Source organism: Mya arenaria, chromosome 5 (assembly GCF_026914265.1).
Source record: "Mya arenaria isolate MELC-2E11 chromosome 5, ASM2691426v1".
NCBI classification, from domain to species: Eukaryota; Metazoa; Mollusca; class Bivalvia; order Myida; family Myidae; genus Mya; species Mya arenaria.
In genome coordinates this window covers 53,781,884-53,799,821 of record NC_069126.1, presented here as the reverse complement: position 1 = coordinate 53,799,821, position 17,938 = coordinate 53,781,884, and the positions used below count along the sequence as shown (strand labels likewise).

The 17,938-nt window shown below is 31.4% G+C and overlaps 1 protein-coding gene across 6 annotated transcripts in view; it reads right to left on the bottom strand.

The window, feature by feature from the left end:
- Positions 1–1,693: 1,693 nt before the first annotated feature.
- The window catches only part of LOC128235137 (uncharacterized), an 84,291-nt gene continuing 68,046 nt past the window's right edge, over positions 1,694–17,938 (bottom strand). For 2 of the 6 annotated variants that reach the window (XM_052949874.1, XM_052949875.1), the window contains 6 exons: positions 15,978–16,049; positions 14,168–14,239; positions 12,804–12,875; positions 7,994–8,153; positions 6,489–6,560; positions 1,694–6,363 (listed from right to left, as the gene is read on the bottom strand). In XM_052949874.1, coding sequence (XP_052805834.1) covers positions 6,165–6,363; positions 6,489–6,560; positions 7,994–8,153; positions 12,804–12,875; positions 14,168–14,239; positions 15,978–16,049 — 647 coding nt within the window. In that variant the 3' untranslated portion in view covers positions 1,694–6,164. The remainder of the gene's footprint in view (positions 6,364–6,488; positions 6,561–7,993; positions 8,154–12,803; positions 12,876–14,167; positions 14,240–15,977; positions 16,050–17,938) is intronic. The other 4 variants (XM_052949878.1, XM_052949877.1, XM_052949876.1 and 1 more) reach the window with 4 other exon arrangements.

Sequence of the window (17,938 nt, the reverse complement as noted above, 5' to 3'; positions counted from 1 at the left end):
AAACAAACATTAATTATCATACACATCTGATGTTAGGGTCAAAGGAATAGCTAGATAGAATATATGCTCTATCGTGCGGTTTGATAAATAAGTTATTACGTGCAAAACAAGTACCAACAAGGTCACCTCTTTAAATCACTGATAAGGTTTTCAAACAATGCATTTTCATATTACATTATAAATATGCACTAAACTCTGGCATAGAATGGTATATAAATTATTTAGATTGAACGAGCATTTTTCATAGGTCCTTTGTATCAGGGGAAACCCCCTAATATTCCTACAAATATACCAAGCTGCACAATGAATGCACTGTTTACTACAGATTGCAATACAGTTTATCAAATTTCTTCCTGAATGACATAAACAGGGAAATATATATCTTTCAATGCATAAAATGCATTAGTAAATGTAACCTTATAATACAAAACAATAGGATATACTGTTTAACCCATGCATTACAGCATGAATGTAATTAGTTAATAATAAAACATGCATGTTTATACCAGATATCACTGCACTATTAAGATAGGACGTTACACTTATGTCAAGTACAAGTATGATGCACTGTTTACTGGTTATCAATGAATTATACATTTCAATTGTGACTAAATGTTGGATGAAAGTTCCGAATCATATGATCATTGTTTACTATGTCATTTGAAATGTCTCGCCATCATAATAATCAATGTTGATTACAATGCAATTGGATTCAACTGCCATGTATTATAGTATGTCATATATGTGAAGGCCACACTTAAAACATATTTTCCATTCAAATTGTTAAAAACTGTTTGTTCCATAGCGTCATGACAGAGGGTAAATATTTATGGCTACGAGATACATTAGGTTGTCAATGTCATTGAATAACTGACAAAAACATTATGCATTGACGTTTTATCTCGGATTTCATATGACATAATCCGATAATGTCTTATAAAATTTGAAGATCATTTTTGCTAAAAAATATTCAACTCTATGAGTGATATACTTCACATGTTGTAACACATTTTTTCCTCAAGCACATTCATTTATGACGAAATGAGTATGCCTTTTATAAATTGCATTTGGTTTCCGTTGAAACAGCTATGAAACATTATGTAAGGCCTTTAAAACATTCAGAACATGTATAGTAATTAATAAACTTAAATACCAATTACACATTTAAATTGTCTGCTTTTAACTTGTATACAAAAATGATATATTTATGTTACACAATTTGTTATACAAATTATGGCACTAAATAAGCGTAGGTTTTCTGGACATCAATACAGTTCACACTGGTCGTGACCGACCTGCCTACCAAGTCTGATGACCCTAGGTACCATTTTCGTTGGTTATTGATCGGAAACGGACTTTCAATCTTGACCTTTGACTTACTGATCTCAAAATAAATAAGTTTCATCTACTGGTCATGACCAAACATGAATATAAAGTATAGGGCCCCTAGGCCCAAGCATTTTTCAGTTATTGTCAGGAACATATTTTCAGCTCAAGCTCACCATGACCTTGACTTTATAACCTGTCACCTCTTATCAATAGTGTCCATCTGCTGGTCATGACCAACCTGCCTACCGAGTTTGTGATCCCTGGGTCTACATGTAAGTGTATGCAATTTGTTGATCGGAAACAGTGGCGAAGGTTCGATTACCATATTTAGCCCCTTACAGACATAAAATAACGCGACTAAAGACAAAGACAACTTTTATTCAAGAATCATTTATACCAATTACATAGAAAACAAAAGCATTTAATACAATATAAACAACCTTATGCGTATATAAATGATTAAAATACTAATTGCACTGCAAATAATCAAACCAATTTCTCGAAAACATTGTAGCAATAACCAAAACCTTGATAATTATATAGACACCTATATAGACTGCAATGGGCAATCTTTAAATGCCATATTTGTATGCTCATTTAAACGCTTTGGATCTAAAATCAATTCAAGTGTTATTGAAGATGGTTTCATGTTTTTATGTCTCTGAGCACGTACTCTCCCAAGGCAATAAACAAACACATTACGTTATGACACAGATTCACGTAACTATGGCACAATGAAAACAAACATGGTAGCACTCAACACAATTCTCCATTCATAAAAAAGAACTGTAATGTTTTGATTTATAAAAGCATTTTAAAACAGGAACTACACACAATTACCGAACAACATGCAATAGATATGTATTGTACATTTGACAGAGACAGTACATACATACATACATACATACATACATGGGTCATTCTACAGAAAAGGTTATTTTCGAAAATTTATCAATGTATGTTTAGTTATTTTCTTTTTAACGTAATTCCATGGTCATATTAAATGTTATATTTGATGTAAGGGTTAAATGAATAGCTAGATAGAAAATATGCTTTATCATGTCAATTGATAAAGAGCTTACTACATGCAAAACAAGTACCAAAACGATCACCTCTATAAATCACTGATAGGGTATTCAAACATTGTATTTTAAAAGCATACTCGAGAGATGCAGTAAACCTGCTGAATATAATCCTGGCATGAAATCAGATATTGAAGGTATTCAGATCGAAGGAGCATTTTTCATTGGCTCTTCTTATTGTGGGGAAACCCCCCAAACATTCCCACAAGCTATTGAATTTGTGCACAATTTCTGCTGCACAACGAATGCATTCTTTACTACAAATTGCAGGCATATCAAATTACTTCCTGGATGAAATAAACAGGGCAACTTAACCAAATGCATTTTCGTTCAGTGCAATCAGTGTATAAACAAACGTAACGTTCGAAATTAACAAAAGTAACGGTATAATTAACATAACAGCATGACTATATTTTGTTAGTATAAAACATGCATGTTTATATCAGATAATACTGCACTATTGAGATGATATTTCTGCACCAGTAAGATAGGGCGTTTCACTTCTGTCAAGTTTAAGTATGCTGCACTGTGTACTATTTATCAAACACTTGAATTATCACTAATTGTTGGATGAAACTTCCCAATCATATTATAATGGGTTACTAACATACTTTGTATCTTTTCGAATATCTTTCAATCATTATAATCAACGTTTACTACAATGCAATTGGTTTCAACTGTTTATAATGTATAAGAGTATCTCATTGATTTACAGGCCAGACTTATAACATATTTTCAAGTCTAAGGGGTTAACATTGGTGTGATTTTTTCCATATCGTCAAGACACTGGGTAAATATTTATGGCACTGAGATACTTTAGGTTGTGGCAAGCTGATACTATTTCAATTGTCTTTAATTGACATTTAATAAATCACATGCACATTATGCATTGACCTATCATATCCTATTTCATACGACATAATCTGATAAATTCTTATTGAATTATTTTTGCTCACAAAATGTTAAACTCTATGATTAATGTACAAATAGTATACTACTTTACATGTTGTATATCATTTTAAAGTGAAGCATAATGGTTTATGACAAAATTATTATGCCTTTAATAAATTGTGTTTAGTTTTCTTTCAAAAAGCTATAAAACAACATGTAAGGCATTAAAACATTTAAAACATGTACAGCAAATAATAAATTTTAACACCAATAACAAACTTACACAGTCAACTTTAAACTTTTAAATACATTGATATATGTTACACAATTTGTTAAAGAGAATTATGGCACCAAATAAGCATATGTTTTCTGGCCATAATCAGCACAGAAATATATAGGCAAACACTTTAACAATTCTTGTACAATGCAAACAATTCTTGTACAAAGTAAAAAATATTAAATTCAAAACAGTAATCATATACTTAAATCATTGTTGCACAATGTAAAAAGATTAACTATACTTTTCTAGAAATGTATCATTTCTCCTGGTTTTCTTGGTTATATAATTCTGTATCTAACTATATGTTTTTAACATTTAACATTCTAAATAAAACAGCTACTTATAGCAGCACAGATAAAGTAATGTATGAAAACACATCGATTGTAACAACTTAATGCATTGCTGGAGTTCTTGGATACATTGAAGAACAGCAGCTATCAATCGTATTGATTATCATCGTATAAACATGGACACTTATTCACTGCATTAAAACACAATTAAAGGTATTCTCAGAAGAATCTGAAATATGAAACATGACTTGATACATAACATAATAAGGACTCTAGTGTATGTAGCAACTATGGCACAAAACAATGCATTATAATCTGTACACGATTGTTATCATTTATAAATAACATATAGGCATACAAAATAACATTTGAAACTGAAAAATACTTTTTAGCACAGCAAGAAATGAGCATACAGACCTCTAAGATCTTGTGGATGGATGATGGATCAATGTTTTACAAAGCTAATGAGAGGGAACCAAACACTCGTATATTGATTTCAATTGAAAATGTTCATTGCTCTACAATTATTAAAACCAGAGTTATGGGCCTTGACATACTTGTGTATATTGTCTTGAGCAACATACATACCAAGTTCAAGTTTCATTCGAATATATAGCACGTATTGTTAATTAACGCACTTATCGCAGACAACGACCAAAGGCTAGACAATAACTAGATTAGCTAAAACTATAAATAGATCTGAATGACAAAAAACATTAAATGTACAAAAGTAATGACGTGAGGCACTAACAGACTATAGGAAGATTAAAATGATTATTATGCTCTTGGTATAAAATGCTCTTGCTCATCACGATATGAAATACACGAATGTCTGTATAGGAAATAAATACATGACGATATATTATACACTTGGATACTAAACTAATAACTAGAAGTCAATAATAATAATATTACAATGCTTTTTCAATAATCTCTTCATACAGTCAATAACAACCTTATCAGACATTCTGTGGGGGAATATTGCAGATATTACGTATGCATAATCAATCACTCTTTGTTATGGAATAGATAGGGGAATTCCACACAATCACGCGACCAGACAGACGATCTACATTATGACTCCACATTTTATGTTTTGTACTCAAGATGTATTTAGGAGAGGTTTTACAAATATGAATAAATAGACTGTCAGTGTTATATGATCAATGAGGAAGTTGCAGAAGCGTTTGTCCCATTATTTTTATTGGCATAAATATCACATTTTAATTACTTCTCGGTATGGCACTTAAATTGTCAACCTATTCTTTACTTGACCTTGATTTTTTACATGTGATTTTAAAGCATAAAAAATAACTAAATTGAGGAAGTTGACATCATGAATGCAATGGAATGCATGGTGCACCATCATTTTAATGTGTTTAATTGTTGTTGTGAAATCATTATATATGTTGTGTTATTGTTATAGATATATTGTTTTAACACACCTTATTGTCCTCATTTGTTTGATTATTGTGTATTTTTAATTGTGACTTATGTCTTACCCCTATGTGTTAGACAGGAATAAATATATTAGAATAAATCATTATGAATTTGGTAGCAGAGTTTCTCCAACTCTTTAATATAAAACATGAACAATTCAGACTAAAATACCGTATATACATATATTTTTTTCAGTTATATACCATGCAGCATGGCTTTTTACCAAGGATTTATATTAAGAATATTATTTAATTTACATGTACAAAATGCTCTGGCATTGTCTTAACTTCTATCTTGGTGAATAAGTTTATGTTTAGGAATTATCTTAAGCACAATTTTAATTGTTGTCATTACTGTGCTGGAGAGAGATATCAATTACCAACCCTATTATGCTCAGGCACAATGAATATAACAAAATATGCATTGAATTGCACAATGACAATTGATAATTTGTTAATTTAAAAGCTGTTTTTCAAGGTTGAAAATAAGATATAAATACCAATGCAAACATGTTTTTAATTTGCAAGGTTTTTAATGTTTACCTACATTTTTTATGCCAAACATATCTAATGGATAACATTGAAAGCAGATGTTGTTATATATTTATCTCAATAAATTATATTTCCAATATTCAATTCATTTTAAGATATTTCTGTAAATATGAATGAAAACTGTTAAATATTAGAATTGGATGAGCCATTTATTCGATTGCTTATTATGCATCATGTATATTCTACCAGTATAATATCTATTAATATTTATGTATCCGATGATCATCATAAGTTATATCACAGCATGCAGACTATCAAACTTATTTTTCAAATAAGTCAGAACCATCATGATCACCACTAGCTAGTCTTGTTCTCTCTCTTCCTTGTTCTTTTTCTTCTTCTTTTTCTTCTTCTTAACCTCTGTATCTTCATTCCTATCCATCACAGGTGGCAGTCTCTTAGTATCTACAGCTGGCATGGTATCATTATTGTCCCCAAAATTTGCAGACAACCCTCTTCCATGTCCTTTCTGTCCACCAACTGGAGGCAAAGGCTGTTGTCTGACAAAGATAATTAATATATATCTATAGATTGATGAACCAGATAGGTAAGTTATATGTGACATAGACACAATGTTTCACAAACATAAAACCTACATGTATATATCATGGAGAGTCTTAATTACCTTAATGGCTTTTCAGAAGCTGTCTCATTTAAATGAGGGTATATATCATTCCTTGACACTGCAGACCCAGAACTACAAAACAAAACACAACAAACCATTCACTCCACATCAAAGTACATCTGTGTATAATTAGTCAATTAGTCCATTGTACTTTCAATGTATTGATTCACAGCAACCCCCCCCCCCCCCCCCCCTCAAAAAAAGAAAGAAAGAGAACAGAGGTACACATCTTTCAAGACACAACAATGAGCTCACTGGCTATACTTATATTTCATTACTGAAAACAACAACAGACAAGGCCATTCAATCTATGTGCCCTCTGTATGTAATATATAATGAATGTGCTATCATTACTACATCAAGTGATATGATAAAATGGCAGTGAACATATCTTGTATGTGTACAGTTTAAACAGACATAATCTTCCTTGAAACCCTAAAATGCTTGTATTTATCAAGACATATTATATTGTTGTATTTGTGTCATCTGTGTTTGTGGATATTAAAGTGGTGTTTTATTGATTGTTTGTTAGGTTTTGATCTTTTTTTTCTTTAATAAAGATTCCAGTACTTTTTAGCTGCTATGCCTTCCTATAAGTTTCAATAGTAGTGAAGACATAATCAATACAAGATTTGATTTAAAAGGGGCATAGCTAGAGGTATTTGCCTGGCTTTACATGTGCATAGCATGACATGTTTTAAAAAAGGACTACAATGGAATCAACAGGGACAAGCATAGTAGTCAAGAATTCAAGGGAAAGAAAAAGGCTTAGCAGATTCAACACGAGAGACAAACAATGAACAGAAACAACAAGAAAGACTACACATATATCAAAATGTATTCATCAATTAATGTTAAGGCTTTTATGGCCAGTAGGTTCAAGTTTTTGCATGACAAAGACATGATGAGATGACGACAATGACATAATAGCTTTCACAGTTCCAAAACTGTGTTTTCTATTTTAAATAAACTTAAGTGCAATGCCAACTTATCACTCATTGAGGAGGGTGATCATAAAATAAAAGACAAGTGCAAGAACTAGACGTTTGTCAGCAGAATACCAACAATATTGAGCCCGCCGATGTCAAAATTATGGAACAGTTCTGAAAAAGATTGCTATTTAACCTTAAATGCTACTGATGGAAATTAATGGCTATACATGATGAACAAGCAAAACATTTTTAACTATCTTATCAATGACCCTTGAATGTGACCTTGACCTTTGACCTACAGACATGGGTTTTGACTGCAGTTGTGTAAAGTTATTTTCAAATCCACAAATGCATGGCCAAGTAAGAGCCCATACAAGCAAAAATACCAGGGATTTTAACCAATACCCCTTGAGTGTGACTATACCTTTGACCTACAGACATAGGTCTAGTATGCAACATAGCGTCTTTGAGGATGAACATTTGTGCCAAGTTGTTGTGCAATTTCCCAATACCTGGCTTGAAAAGCAAAATACCATTTTGATCAATGACTCTGGGGTGTGATCTAACATTTACCTATGGCTATCCATTGCTTCCTTGTGTTTTGCATCTTTTGGTTCCTTTGTAGCATGGACATGGACTCCTGACATCGGAACTGTGTTGCTTGCAGCAGCAGTACGGCCCCTTTTCTTGTTACTCATCCCATGCTGAGGATTCTCATCATCATCCTCATCACCTAAATATTCACAATGTAAATTATCAAAACAGGTGCAGAACAATTTTGTTGAATTACTTTGGTACTAATTGAAAACTACGCAAATATTTAACAACACCCATGGAAGTTTACCAGACAAAGTTGGTGAGGGGAGTCTGACCTAAATTTTCATATTAAAATAATTATCAACAATAAAATCTCTATTTGGTTAAAGGCTTACACATAAATAATTGATCAAACTGTAGAAGACATGTTAAGAACTGAAAATCCCATTGTACTCACAACTTATTCTTGCTCTTCCAAAGTTCTATGTTAGTAATTACATCTGCAGTAAACCTTGATGGTGCAAATATCCAGTTAGTGAAGATATAACTTTGTCACCATGCCACTTGTTTTACAACTATCATAATCATGGTTTCTTACAAAAGGGATAAATAGCAGTATGTGTTAACAATAGATAATAATGCTTTATCTCATTATTTTACTTTAAGAATTCCAAAGGCAGCAAGAGTTTACAAAATTTAATTAAGGGATCTAATCACTTGTTTTGGTGATCAAAAATCAAGTTATAGCTTTATTGTTAATAATGATTTATTTTATTTTGCAGAATATGCCCTTTTTTGGCATGAAACATTAGTAGGCCAATATTCAAAATGGAATGATTTTAGGTTATAATTTACAATATTTCTTTTCAGATGAGTATCAACGGTGGTGTTCTTTCATAAAATTAAGTAAAAAAAAACATATAAAATAATGGTTTCCGAAATAAAAAAAACAACAACTGTGACCCAGTCCCTTCCACAGTGCAAAAGTCCTTTGAAGCACCAAAACCAAAAATGTTTAAAACATTCAACTTTCATTCAGTTTTGAGGTTCAATATTTAGCAAGCATAATCTATATATCTGTTGCAACATGTGTAGCAGTAATAAGGAGTTGAGCAAATTTTACCAAAGATTTTATCAGATTTCCATTCAAAAAGCATTAACATTGTTCCACAATTGTCTTTATACAAAATGAATATGTGTGTGTGTGTCAAAATTGTCAGTACTACCCAATCAAAAATGTCTTAAAGCTTTGTATTGACTACAGCTATTTTATGAAAGATCCTTGCATTTTTGTAAACAGAAAATGAATTTAATCCAATATTTTTCAATATATTATTTCAATATCTTTCTTATTTGAAAAGATATCATCAAGAACCCAATTAAGTAAGTCTTGGGCTTTTTGAGAAAATAATAAGGTAAAAATTTCGCAGACTTTTCCGAAACATGTGAATGCTTTTTGATCCAAAATCTGATTAAATCTTCATTCGTAAAATATGGTCAACTCCTTACAACCCCAAAACATGTCACAACAAACATATAATTTTCTCCCGAAAAAGATGGGTCCTGAGACGTAACTAAATAAAGCAAGATTTTGAAATGTTATATCTTTTGACCTTACCCACCCACTTTTGGCCTGTGCAAGACCCTTAAGGAATCCTTCATACAATAAAGTGAAACATTTGTTAGTACAAACAATATCTAATTCTTTCACTAGCTAACAAAGCTAGGGATTATGTCAATAATTTTTCCAGAACATTGGCATGGCAAAGGTATTTCAGAAATCCAAAAAACAACAAAGTTTTATCTTTAACACAGATTTACTCCATTTCAAGAATACATTTCAGGAGAGTTTACATGATGCCATTTTGAAAAATTTAATACATACAGAACAAACAGAAATATTTAAGTATAAATATATTTAGAACACAACCAACATTTTCAGCCAATGAAACGGCTCTTAGGCCTGCTTTAACTACTTAATTTGTTCAATTGTTTCAACATTCAGCAGACTTCCAAGCTCCTTTAATTCAGAATCTATGTAAGCGTTGCCTGGTACTTTTCCCTTCCATTATAGTTTCTACCTTTTCAATATGAAGTTGACTTGTTTTAAAAAATTGTGTTTCTTAACATTAATTCAGCAGATATTTATTTAATTGTGTGCTCAAGCCTTTGAAATAAAAATATATGTATTAATGATATGAAAAAGGTTTTTGTTTCGTTCAAATAATACAAATTAATGATAACATTCATTTTTAATTAATAGCAACTAGGAATTTAATTGTTATTTCAAATAATTGATAATGAATTGTCAAACTTTCTAATACAAAATGGCGCTACATTTCCTATCACTGCAGTTAAGTTGGGAATTGCATAAACACTTTTTTTCATTCAAAATCTATAACTAAAATTCTGCAACACTTAAGCCTAGTTACTAACTAAGGACTAAAAGGTGATTGCATTAGCTGAAATTGTAGGTTAAAATCTAGGTTATATTCGAAATCATAGCTCAATAATCTGTACTATATTGTGTGCCTCCATCATACCTTGGCTTAAATCCTGTTTCTGGCTAAATATTGTTTTATATTATAATATAACTTTTACAATACATCTATTAAATCAATTTCTTATCTTAACTTATTACCTTAATGTTTTCCAACATTATCATTCAAACTTGTATATTTAATTGCATCAAAACAGCCACTAATTGAACTTTTACACCAAATTAGTTTTTATTTAATTTCTATGATTTCATCATTTTGTAAATTTAAAAAGTATATTGTGTTATCAATATTGAAAAAAAAGTCCTTATCAACTAAGAAGTCACTTTTTTTTTAGATTTTAACAAGTGAAAATATGACCGATGCCATCAACTACTTCTAATTTGTGATTATTTTACTTTAAAAATATAATTCAATTTTTAAATAAATAACATTTAATATTATTAAACTAACAATAAATAAAGCAATACAAAAATATATTTAAAAAGTACTGGAACATTAAATTAAATAGAAAATTACTAACATAATTATGGCACTTTCATAAAACTAATGGCATTACACAATGTATAGTCATCGCAACAAGAACAATATAAATACAAGAGCTGTCACACAGACAGGCACTCGACTGTAAAATTAGATCAAATGCAAAACCTTAACCAGAACTTGTAAGTCAAATAATAAAGGGACCAAATTAATAACAAATGCAAGATAATAAGTATCTTCCATGGTCTAGAGTGAAAGATAGGTTCATCCTAAGCCAAGCGTATGATGATTTGGGGAAACGAGGAGAACCGAGTTTCCGTAGAACACCCTGCGCGAGGGTTGTGATGAACCTATCTTTCACGAGCAGCTGGTAGATGCTTTTTCTCCCACCTTAGTTAAAAAAATAAAGTATAAATGTATTATTTCGCTAAAACTCTTTGAGCGTAGTGAAAATAATTTGCGTATAGATGTGATAATTCGTTGTTGTCATGGATAAACGCGCAGTGATTCAGATTATGTAAATAGTCAATCGTTCTTTAAATAGTTCTGAGGAGAGTGCAGCATTAATTCTTGAATACAGCATGAAAACCTTTTTTGGTGACATTTGAAGCGAGAAATCATTAATTTGGATTTTAAATATTGGCACAAGACAGGTTTTCCATGATGCTACTGACGACGGTCTTCAACAAGGGAGGCTATTATGTTATGACAATTAAAAAGGAGTTCAATATGCGTACTTGTTTTATCTTTGCACGTGGGCAAGCTAAGGATTTCCAGCATGGCCAAATTTATGGATCTACTTATCTGAGGTGGTAGAAAGAGCAATCTTACTTGACCAATAAAGAAGTTGAATGGTTGTCACTTGCCAATGAACAAAGTTTAATGCATTACAATACATGATGTATAAAAATATGCTGAGATATTGAGTTAAATGTGGCTACATGCAAAACCTTTAACACAATTTCTAAGTCGAATAATAAGGGGCCATCATTTGCAAAATACAGTTGTCTAACTTGGTTATTCAAGTAGGTAAAATTGTTAAGTACTTTTATATAAAGTCTCAATACAATACATCAAGTTGTTACTGAGATATTAACCTATGAATGCTAACATGCAAAACCTTAACCAGAATTTCAATGTTGAATAATAAAGGGCAATCATATGCATTATATGCATGCAGAGTTATCTCACTCTGTTAATTAAGTAGGTTGGATAGTTGGGAGCTTGTGTATTAAGTTTTGATGCAATACATGATGTATTTGCTGAATTATTGACTTCAATGTGGTCACATGTAAAACCTTAAACCGAATAGTAGCAAAAGGCCATTATTTGCCAAAAAATATTAGTTATCTAGATTGGTTATTCAAATAGGTTAGTAGTTGAGTAACACAATTACAAAGTCAAATAATAAAGGGCCATAATTTGTAATTCTTTGCAAAATAAAGGTATATGTTTTGATTATTGAAGTATTTTGGCTGGTTGAGTACCATTGAATAAAGTCTTAATGTAATACAACAAGTATACTAAGATATTAACCTATGTGTGCAAAACCTTTACTAGAATTTCTAAGCCAAATAATAAAGACCCATAATTTGCATCATATTCAAAAAGTGTTATCTAACTTGTTGAACAAGGAGACAAAAAATTCAGAAACCATTTCTGACAATTATGCAAGAGCGAACATTTATAGAAGCACTGGGGATACTAGGATATATCATTGACACACACACCAACAAAGTATTATATCCTTATCGATTGCCTTCATGATCATGTTAAAAACACTGCAAAATATATGTTTCTCATCAAACATAACCATGTTAAAATATCACAGAACACAAAAACAATACATTCAAACAATCACTTACTGTCACAACAGAAACATGCTGCTGTGCATTGTCCACAACACCATAAACAGCATGGTGCACAACATCGGCATCCTTTCAAATACAATAATGCATAGTTGGTGCATTGTATTCAATATTAGCATGCAAATCAACACAAGGATAGTGTAGAGAAAAAGATATTCGGGTACACTTAAATCAAGGTAAATATACAGAATGCAGGTTCAACGAACAAAAGCCATAACCTCATTCCATAAAAGCACAATGAGAAAAAACAAGGACGCAGTCAGGTGACCTTTTATGTAACATGTTATAACTCAACAGACATTTTTTTAAATAATTTTCAAGTTAAAAACATTAGTCTTAGTATAGTCAAATTGAAATTTGATTAAAAAACCACTTGCATAATAAATGTCTGCATCTATTTCCTTGCTAATTTAGCTCTTTGTCAAACTTTTATGACATTTTACAATTAATTAAAATGAGCATAAAAAGTATAAATAAAGCAGGTTGACAGCTTCAAACACCACAAAATCATTAGATAAAGCATTGATCTTGGTGCACATAAAACACATTTAAAACAACTAGTGTTGCAATACAAATGACATGATGCTAGGGTTTTAATGGTTTAATAAATCACTCTTTCTCTGAGGTGTACAATGAATGCAAATATCACTTTAATGTTTATAGTACACTATATTTCTTCAATAAAACCAACGCTGTTTTTTATAAGAACGCCCAAGAGGAGGCAACAGTTGAATATTTGCTGAATTATTGACTTAATTGTGGTCACATGTAAAACCTTAAACTGAATAGTAGCAAAAGGCCATTATTTGCAAAAAAATATTAGTTATCTAGATTGGTTATTCAAATAGGTTAGTAGTTGAGTAACACAATTACAAAGTCAAATAAGTCAAATAATAAAGGGCCATAATTTGTAATTGTTTACAAAATAAAGATATATGATTTGGTTATTGAAGTGTTTTGGCTGGTTGAGTACCATTGATTAAAGTCTTAATGTAATACATCAAGTAGTTGCTGAGATATTAACCTATGTGTGCTTACATGCAAAACCTTTACTAGAATTTCTAAGCCAAATAATAAAGACCCATAATTTGCATCATATTCAAATAGTGTTATCTAACTTGTTGAACAAGGAGAGAAAAAAATCAGAAACCATTTCTGACAATTATGCAAGAGCGAACATTTATATAAGCACTGGGGATCCTAGGATATATCATTGACACACACACCAACAAAGTATTATATCCTTATCGATTGCCTTCATGATCATGTTAAAAACACTGCAAAATATATGTCTCTCATCAAACATAACCATGTTAAAATATCACAGAACACAAAAACAATACATTCAAACAATCACTTACTGTCACAACAGAAACATGCTGTTGTGCCTATTCCACAACAACATGAACAGCATGGTGCACAACATCGGCATCCTTTCAAATACATTATACAATAATGCATAGTTGGTGCATTGTATTCAATATTAGCATGCAAATCAACACAAGGATAGTGTAGAGACAAAGATATTTGGGTAGATTTCAAGATAAATATACAGCATGCAAGTTCAATGAACAAAAGCCATAACCTAATTTCTTAAAAGGCACAATGAGAAAAAAACAAGGGAGTAGCCAGGTGACCTTTTATGTAACATGTTATAACTGAACAGAATTTAAAAAAAAATCTAGTTAATATCAAAAAGATTGTGAAAAACAATCAAAAACAATTGTGTGAAGTATTAACACAATTGAATGAAGGGTATAGAAGTAATTAATAAATATCCCAACCTGCCCTAAAACTTTAACCTAAGTCAATCAGGGGTCATAACTTGTATTAAGGATAATATGGGGTTATGTAACCTCATTGTGTGATGGTCCTGAACAACTGTGTGAAGTATTAAGTTAATTGAACAAACGGTTTAGAAGTTATTAATAAATATCCAAACCTGCCCTAAAACTTTAACCTTTAAGTTCCATAGTCAATCATGGGCCATAATCTGTGTAAAGAATAATATGGAGTTATCTAACCTCATCATGTGATGGCCCTGAACAACTGTGTGAAGTATTAAGTCAATTGAATGAAGGGTATTGGACTTATAAGTGAAAATCCCAACTTGCCCTAAAACTTTAACCGGACGCCAACGCCGGGGTGAGTAGTATAGACCACCTGTTCTTCGAATAGTCAAGCTAAAAATCAAATAAATCAGGGCAGTGGTTATTTTTTCATATATTCATTAAAAAATAGTTGCAATTAAGATTTCATTAAATTATGGTTAATTTTAACATTTTGTATTAAAAATACACAAGTATGCATGCAACATATTCAATTATATGACTAAAAAAGTTATATACATCATTTTATATTTGAAACATACACTCTTCACAAAAACATTCATCAAAACATATTGTCTTTTTAATTATACAAAAAAATGGCTACTAAATTTTGAGTCAATTATTGGTGTACAAAGCTTTTTGTACTATTAAAACAACAAGTAACATGTAAGTTCATTTTGAGTGTTTTACAAAGAATATCCAGACAAAGCTATTATTATTCAATACAACATTGGCATGCATATATTAACCGTTAATGTACTATTAGAAGTGCCCGGTTCTTCAAAAAAAAAAAAACTGTGAGCTAAATAAGGACAACTTTCCCTTAACCAGCAAACCTCTAAAAATCTATTTAATTTGATTATTAGTCAAACATATATATATGTACCCACATTTGTTTTAATTTGACCAAAAGTTCATTAAAATTGAATATGTACAAAGAATTGACACTTAAATTATTAACTAAGATAGAGAGAGGGGTCTTGACATTAATTTTAAGAGTAGAATAATTCCAACATAATTAACTAATAACTAATATTTATAACACACTTATTTACATTGTTGTACATTATGCTAAACTCACCAGTGAAAATCACCATAACAACGATTGAACAAGGAGAGGAAAAAATCAGAAAACATTTCTGACAATATGCAAGAGCGAACATTTATAGAAGCACTGGGGATACTAGGATATATCATTGACACACACCAACAACATATTATGTTATTATCAAATGCTTTCATGTTCATGTTAAAAACACTGCAAAAATATGTTTCTCATCAAACATTACCATTTTAAAATATCACAGAACACAAGTAACAATACATTCAAACTATCACTTACTGTCACAACAGTAACATGCTGCTGTGCATTGTCCACTACACCATGAACAGCATGGTGCACAACATCGGCATCCTTTCAAATACAATAATGCATAGCTGGTGCACCACATTTAATACTAGCATGCTGATCAACACAAGGATGGTGTAGAGAAAGATATATTGGGGTAGACTTAAATCAATGTAAATGTTAAGCATGCAGGTTCAAGGAACAAAAGTCATAACCTCATTCCATAAAAGCACAATGAGAAAAAACAAGGGCGTAGCCAGGTGACCTTTTATGTAACATGTTATAACACAACATACTTTTTACATAATTTGTAAGTTAGAAACATAAGTCTTAGTATAGTCAAATTGGACTTTTATCATAAAACTACTTACATAATGTCCTTGCTAATTTAGCCCTAAGTGAAATTTAAATGACATTTTACAATTAATTCAGACCGCGTTTTATAAGATCAGCACAAGAGAAGGAGGCCACAGATATCAGTTTTACCTTCTACAGTAAATTACTTAATATGTCAGATCGGAAGATAAAACTTGCCTAAGATGTGTGGATGGAAATGTGAATAAGCTTTCTAAACAAGAGCTGCCACAGACACAGCACGCTCGACAATTCCGCCGCTTTTCGGTGTATGAATTGAAAAGTTTTGGCGAAACATGCATGGATCACTGTTAGATTAGATTTCAATGCAATACATGATGTGCTGAGATATTTACATAAATTGAATTAGAAAATATTTGAGGTGGTACGCAAACTTTAATGTACATTCTAAGTCGAAAAAGGGGCATAATTCTGTCAAAATGCTTGATACAATGACCTCCTCCTGTGTACAGGTTGAGGGCATGATGGTGAACAAGCGTGCAAAGTTTCAAAGACAAATGTCAATGGGCTTTGAAAATATTTGAGGTGGTACGCAAACTTAAACGTAAATTCTAAGTCGAAAAAGGGGCATACTTCTGTCAAAATGCTTGATACAGTGACCTCCTCCTGTGTACAGGTTGGGTGCATGATGGTGAACAAGGTGCACAGTTTCAAAGCCAGATGTCAATGGACTGTGAAAATATTTCAGGTGGTACGCAAACTTTAAGGTAAATTCTAAGTAGAAAAAGGGGCATAATTTTGTCAAAATGCACATAAGTGGTTACGCTGATGCTTAGGTGACTAGGATAGCTCTCCTTATTCTTCGAATAGTCGAGCTAAAATCATAGAACACCTATATTGTCTGTTCTAGATCAATACTAAAACTACCAAAAATGCATGTAAAACAAAACTCTGACTTTCATCTAAAGTTCATGAGCTGATTTTTTTTATATAATTGCGGAGATTGGTGGCTTTTTCTTGTTGAGGTTAGTATTCACAACATTTGCCCATCAAACACATAGTTAAATGCAAAAGCAGACATACATGCAGATTGTAAAGTAAACTAAAAATGTATTTTAAAGTTAAAGAACAGTACATGTTACTGAAATTGATTATCTGTTATGCCAAACTTGCCTCAAATAATTAAAAAAACATTAAACCACAACAAGCATTTGAATTTTTAAACTTTAATTGTGTGTTTGTGAATCCATTTTATTGATATGTTTTTCTGTAATAAGTACACTCAACACCTATTTGTTCTCCTTTGATGTCATACCTGAAGGCACAATAATGATAGGTATAAGAATGTCATCAAAAACAACAAGAGCTGTCACAGAGACAGCGCACTCGACAATTCTGACGCTTTTCAGTGTAAGGATTGAAAAGTTTTGGCGAAACATGCATGGATCACTGTTAGATTAGATTTCAATGCAATACATGATGTGCTGAGATATTAACATAAATGTGGTAACATGTAAAACTTTAACCAGAATTTTTAAGTGTTATAATAAAGGGCCAATATTTGCAAAATACAGTTATCTAACTTGGTTATTCAATTAGGTTGGGTGGTTGAATACCATTGTATAAAGTCTCAATGCAAT